Consider the following 6,267-nt stretch of genomic DNA (forward strand, 5'->3'; position numbering starts at 1 on the left):
GTACAAATTTCCTTAAATGATACACGTTTCAAAAATCTTGGAAGAATTTTTTGTGATTTTGAATCGACGATCGGCATAAATCAGTTCACTTTGAAGAACGTAATTACGTATAAATTAAACGAACGCGGAACAATAGTTACTTGGCGCATTCCTACAGTCACAGAGTCGATGAGAATTAATTTATATCGATTGTAATATTTTTGATAGGGTTACTGTCAAAATATGTATATTCTTTCAGACACGCATCCTCGAGGTTTGGCCGCGTGGATCATACTGAAGGCGCGACGACTCGGTAGAGGTAGCGTTGCCTTACGTCCTGTGGTGGGAGAAAGACAGAGAGAGGGACCGGGATGCGCGCCAAAACTCGTTCGCTCAGCTTCAATGGATTTCACTCTAAGGTTCGCAATATCATCATGGATAAATGTCTGTATATCAGAATTTATATCGCAGGCTTGTTTGCTTTCTAAAATATTTATTATAAATATGGCGAATGAATGGTATCGAACTCGGAAACTAGTATCATAATATACGTAGGTATACGTGCAATATTTGTTTTATGCAAAAAGTCATTTTTAATACGAATGATTTTTATTTATAATATGCGAGAATTAACGCACAAATAATACAGTAGGAGTACGTATTTAACATTAATAACACAATATATCAACTGATTATCATAATATTTATATTACAATAATTGCGATGAGATACTGTTTGCAATCGATATTGCAATCGCATTTAATATGCTGTGGACGGATAATAATGTTGTTACTTCATGAATCAGAAGATGGAGATTCATTGTTAATTAATGAACAAACTACGAGAATACCCGATTTTTCACCCCGTTGAAAGCAGTTTTGCATTTTTACGTTGATAAGGGGAAAAAATTTCTCTCTGCAGGTTGCTTTTTTCACGAATTTTCCTGGACAAGGAAGTAAAAGACATGTTTGATTAACCGGATTTTAATCGTCGCATTTTTCTATTTTCTCGCTCGTTCCCAACTTTTTATAATACTTTTTTAAAAAAATTTTCGTTTATTCTGCTCCTATAATATTTTTAACGCTTCCCTTTATCTTCTTCGTTGTCTTCTTCTCAAGCATGTTAATTTTAATTAGATTTAGTCTTCGTACTTTCATCCGGCAACAATGTCCTTTTTTCTTTTTCTTGCTAATACGGAGCAGAATCGCCAAGTTTCCTGTTTCTCTTTCTTTTTTTCAAAATTATGTACTTTTGATAAAAATTCCCAGCATCTGTAAGATGACATTTTCCTTGTAAAAGAATAATCTTTTGCCTGACTAATTTCATAAAAAATTTGGATTGCAACAAGGACAAATCGCAAGAAAAATATCGTACGCGTAATCATTTGGAGATTTTTTAAATCGAATATGCTTGGAGCAAATTTATTTTCGTCCTCGTTTTTATCGATCTGTTATATTAGTTTTAGTAAGAAAAAAAAAAAGAAAAAAAAATGACATCGAAAAATGTAACCGCGCGATCGTCGATAATCTCGCGTCGAATTCACGAATTGACATTCTTGGCAGGATTACGTTTGATATTAAGTTGGAAAACGATATTCGTCTCTGGATATTCGAGCAGCACAACCAATATAACTAGACTATCGAAAATTCCTTCCAGCATCAAATAATACATTTCAACCTTTCTCAACTAACTTGGAAATTAATACAGTTTGTAATACGTCGGTGAAGATACCAGAAATAACGAACAAGATGAAACGCAACGTTCCCTATCTTCTGATAAAAACGAATTACGTCGGAAAAAAACGTCGTGGACCGAATCGAACCCGGACATTACGCGAGACTTTATCTTCGCTTTGAATAAAAGAGGAAAAGAAATACGAGAAGATTCATTTTTACAATGGAAAACTCTAAGTGAATTATGTACAGTATATTCACAGAACTACGTCCTGTTGATCGTTCGAAGCATTTTTTACTTCAAAACGTATAATTGTAAAATTTGCAATTTACTATAGAATCATTATTTAATGTAACTTGCCATATCGCATTAAAAAATTACATTTATCTTTTGCCTCAAGTTAATACTCTCAACTACTGTCGTTTGAAATAACGAATTTCTTCCGTAAGACTGGAACAGTGTCTGTTTAATTAATTACAATCGTTTTTCTTTCTCATTTTCCTTATTCTTTCTTTAAACCTATATACACGACATGGTTTTGACGAATTGCAAATTTCTCTTGCGTGAAAGACATTAATAATTAAATACCTATATCTAAGGATCTTTCTTAAATAATCTTCCTCTTGAAATGATCACTTAGTTTCACTTCAATCGAAAAGATCACTGTAGTATCTGTAACTCGAAATTGAACGCGAAACTTATTTTCCATTTGGTTGCTCATCAGGTATCATTTACATTTCATGTGCATATATTGTTTCCGACGTCGAAACGAGCATATCGTTTACATCAAATGTCCAGAATTGATCATGTATCGGACACTTAATGCTTCTTGGCTCGGTCGTTCGTGAGTAACGAGGGGAACACAGAATTCCGCATTTTAGCTCGGTTAAACGTGAAAATAAATTCCCGTCAGAATTCGAACACGTTTGGACTGTTGCACAACTCATTATTCGCGTCAAGAATTTCTGCTCTTTCACGCTGATAAATGATGGTGTCGTACCATATTAGGTACATGTTACAAGTTGCAGCCGGTGAAGCTCAAACTTCTAGTTTCTTTTTCTAAGAGACCAACCGATGGCCAAGAAGCTTTTTACGCCGTTTCAATACAAAATTTTATTCGATTAAAAAGTTTTAGCCGATGTAACGAAATAAAAAGTAAAATTGTGGTGCATTCAGTTCGAAAAATCGAGAGTTAAATGTGAAACGGGTAATAGAAGAATGGTACATTTTTCCGAGTATATAAAAATATAAATTTTCATTTTAATCACAAAGGACAATATAGTTCCATCTAAACGTAATTCTCCAATTGCTTTTTGATGTTCCAGAACTAAATGAATAAGCGAAGGCGTTTGATTTATAAATTGGAAAATTATATTGTACAAGACAAATGCACTTTCAGTGAAACGCGCCAGCTTGAAAATACATGTAAATTAACGTGAAACTGTATGCGTTGTTGCGTCGAACAGCTCGTTTTAAACTCGAATTCCACGTGGACGCTAAATAAACGAAATCGAGCCTCGATATAGCCGAATGAAAAGGATCATTCTAATCCAGCCACCGTGGAATTACTGTGCTCATTTCCGCAAACTCTAAAAACTTCCGTATTTAATTTAAAACGAAACACGAACACGTCCATCCTGTATCTTGGTGTAATCGAAACTGTCCAAAGTTCTATCAAGTTTCGAAGACTTTTTCTTTTCTGTTTTTCGAGATTGCAACACGCCTCGAATAAAAAAGAAAGGGATGGAATTACCATCGATAATGATTCTCATCTTATCCAAGTTTTAGAAGTAAAAAACCGTAATATATTTTAATTAAAGCTGTTAATGCCTTATAATTGGATTCACTTTTGAAGGGAAATGGTAGATTATATTAGGAGTGAAAGAAAAGTCTATTTTTCTGCGTACATTATAATCGTAGCAATAATTGTCAAAATTTGTCGTAGCAAAAATTTCTCAGTCTATCGCATTGTTCATTCAGTTACATTTTTCTTATTACGATCATTGCTGTTCCTCTAAATTTCTTTCCAAACAAGATATTATCTCGAGAGTGTTTTTATTTTTCTTGCAGAAAGTTTTTCTCCACCAACTCGTCAGTAAATCGCGACATCGAGCGTAATGGGATTCTGTAACTTCATCGAGTGCCTACGATGAAGTAGTCGCATTTGAAAATTATAGAAATCTTTTTTTCCCGTAATAAATATAAATCATTGCAACTTTAATTCTGAAAGCCTTGAACTTTTCTGTAACGAAAAAAGGCTGGAAAGAACTAAAATACGTGAACTTTTCTCCTACATGAATTGCATAATTTTTGCATGTTTATCTCGTTTATGTGTCATAACTTTTTCCACTGCTTTTCCTTCTTTCCCTTTTGGTATGTTTTCATTTATTATTCGAAACCCCCGCGGGAGATGAATGTTTAAACAGATGCATCGATTTTAGCGGATCCAATTTAGACCTTTCCCAAATCTGTGAAGTTTCATTTTAGAACTGTCTGTCTTGCGAAGTTTTACCAAACTTGGTATTTAAAAGTACCTTATATACAGAGTGAATTTAATTAGCAAGGCAAGTTAAAAGTATTCCTTACCACTGTTCCTTTCTCGTCGAAATCAAAGTTTCGGCTTCGAGGGCTTTTTACATTTTCATTAAAGCTGTGGTAATTTAATTAATTAATATAAAAAATATAATGAACACTGTGGCCACTTGTGATATACAAGATTTATTAAATTATTACAACTACTATTATATGAGAATACACAATTTTTACATGTACAATATAATATATTACGTATCTCGCTATTTATTCTCTTCTTCCATTTTTGTTCCTCTTATTTTCTTTTTATACATACTTTCCGCTTAATACGATTCTTCTTTCGTGTCTCTTTCTCTCACGATACTTCATTCTGCATACAAAACGAATAATTATCGAGTGCATTAGGGGGAATAACTCGTCTTTGCTGAATAAGTTAAACGCAATTTACACGTATCAGCAACACTATAATTTGTGTCCTATCTCATAAAGTTATACAACCCGATTCGTTTCGACATTATACGCGCAAAGTAGAATACTGCGATTACACATACACGTAATAATTCCTGGACGTGGACGATATTCTTTTTTATTTCTTTTTCTTTTTTTTTCCTCTTACTTTAAACCATTTCTAACTTAGCTAACTATTATGCCCTGCGTAGTTCTAATCGTTACACGTACATACATATGTACTGTCCGATACCCTTAATATACAATTCATTTCGTGTCTTCGTGTTTTCATGTACGAACCGGAAGCGTTTGAAATCTGTAACATCCATTGACATCGACAGGGTCCGATGATTTACGACTTCTTGACTTGTCCAACACGAAAAAGGAGAAAGAAAAGAGCGACGGGTAACAAATTGCTTGTTACAAATCGCGTTTTTACGAAATATAAGGCTTAATGGGCTTTCGTTCTCTTTTAAGACATCGAAACGTCTTAATACTCGACACGCTACACACTCATTAAAATAGCGACAAGTCACGCTCTTAAACAGCACCCATTATTGACTCTGGAGCAACGTGGGTTGCAATTGTTTTTGTGCAGTATGGTAATAATCTCTCGTTCGTTTTGTGCTGTTCCAAAGATACGAATCATCCACCGATCGATCTTTCGATTTTTTTTTTTTTAATATGATACAAAAAATATTGGCGCGCACCAGCGCGTGCGAATATAAAATATACTCTGGCGCGTATTGTACAAGCCCGCGTTTCTTCATCTTTTCTCTCTTTCTCTCTATGTGTGTGCATAAGTTTGAGGTCAAAACGGCTACATTCTCGTGATAGATTCGCCTGCTTACGAATTACAGTCAGATACAATTTAGTGGCACAAAGTTAAGAGGCCGAATAGAAGTAAAGTTTACGGAGAAAAAGTTTGCAACGTGCAATGGCTTTTTCACTTTTAAGGAAATAAAACCACGATAATATATGACCTCAAACTTATGGCTGTTTCTTTCACTTACGTTAGTTTTAAACATTAATTCCACATATACAATTACTTACGTGGCTGTTTTGCTCGGTTAATTACTAGAGAATAATTATGTTCGTTTTGTTCCTTCTTTGCTTAAGAAAACATTGAAGTGAGAGATACTGGCTTTGGTATAATCGATAATCTCTCCTAAATACAATCTGTAAATGCTAAATCGATAAAAAATACTATTCTTCTCCTTACCTCCTGCGTATATGTACATGTGCACGATTAAAAAGGCCAATAGCACGGTCAACGTTGCCCTGGCCAGATTCTTGTGGCTAAAAATCGAAGAGAATTACGAGTTCCGGCTATTTCATTCGATTGGTACAATTGACATTTTATTTCGTTATCGCAAACAGAAAGTGACGGTAGAAAATTTTCGTTTTGTTTTCTCCTCCTTCCTTACCTTATGCAACATTGGACGTTCGTTCAAGAATGCTACCTCGATCTTTTCAATTTTAAGCCAACAATTTCTTCCATCCGAGACACAGATTTTTATACTAACTGCAAATTACACTCATCGATACGCAGAGGTTGTTCTTAATTAACGCGCTCGCTGTGCCTTCGTAAAATTGTTACCGACGTTGGTTAAAATAAGAATTAATTGACAGCGG

General features: G+C 34.5%; 2 protein-coding genes across 12 annotated transcripts in view; one reads left to right on the plus strand and one right to left on the minus strand.

The window, feature by feature from the left end:
- The window catches only part of LOC126920105 (5-hydroxytryptamine receptor 2A), a 38,594-nt gene extending 38,271 nt beyond the window's left edge, over positions 1-323 (minus strand). For 7 of the 11 annotated variants that reach the window (XM_050730042.1, XM_050730040.1, XM_050730035.1 and 4 more), the window contains exon 1: positions 141-311. The gene's annotated coding sequence lies outside the window, so the exon portion shown is untranslated. Of the gene's footprint in view, positions 1-140 lie in introns of all 11 variants that reach the window. The other 4 variants (XM_050730043.1, XM_050730045.1, XM_050730038.1 and 1 more) reach the window with 4 other exon arrangements.
- Positions 324-366: 43 nt separating this feature from the next.
- The window catches only part of LOC126920113 (protein FAM8A1), a 34,667-nt gene continuing 28,766 nt past the window's right edge, over positions 367-6,267 (plus strand). Inside the window, exon 1 of the mRNA XM_050730072.1 lies at positions 367-398. Coding sequence (XP_050586029.1) covers positions 382-398 — 17 coding nt within the window. The 5' untranslated portion in view covers positions 367-381. The remainder of the gene's footprint in view (positions 399-6,267) is intronic.

This window comes from Bombus affinis, chromosome 9, assembly GCF_024516045.1.
Source record: "Bombus affinis isolate iyBomAffi1 chromosome 9, iyBomAffi1.2, whole genome shotgun sequence".
Classification (NCBI taxonomy): Eukaryota; Metazoa; Arthropoda; class Insecta; order Hymenoptera; family Apidae; genus Bombus; species Bombus affinis.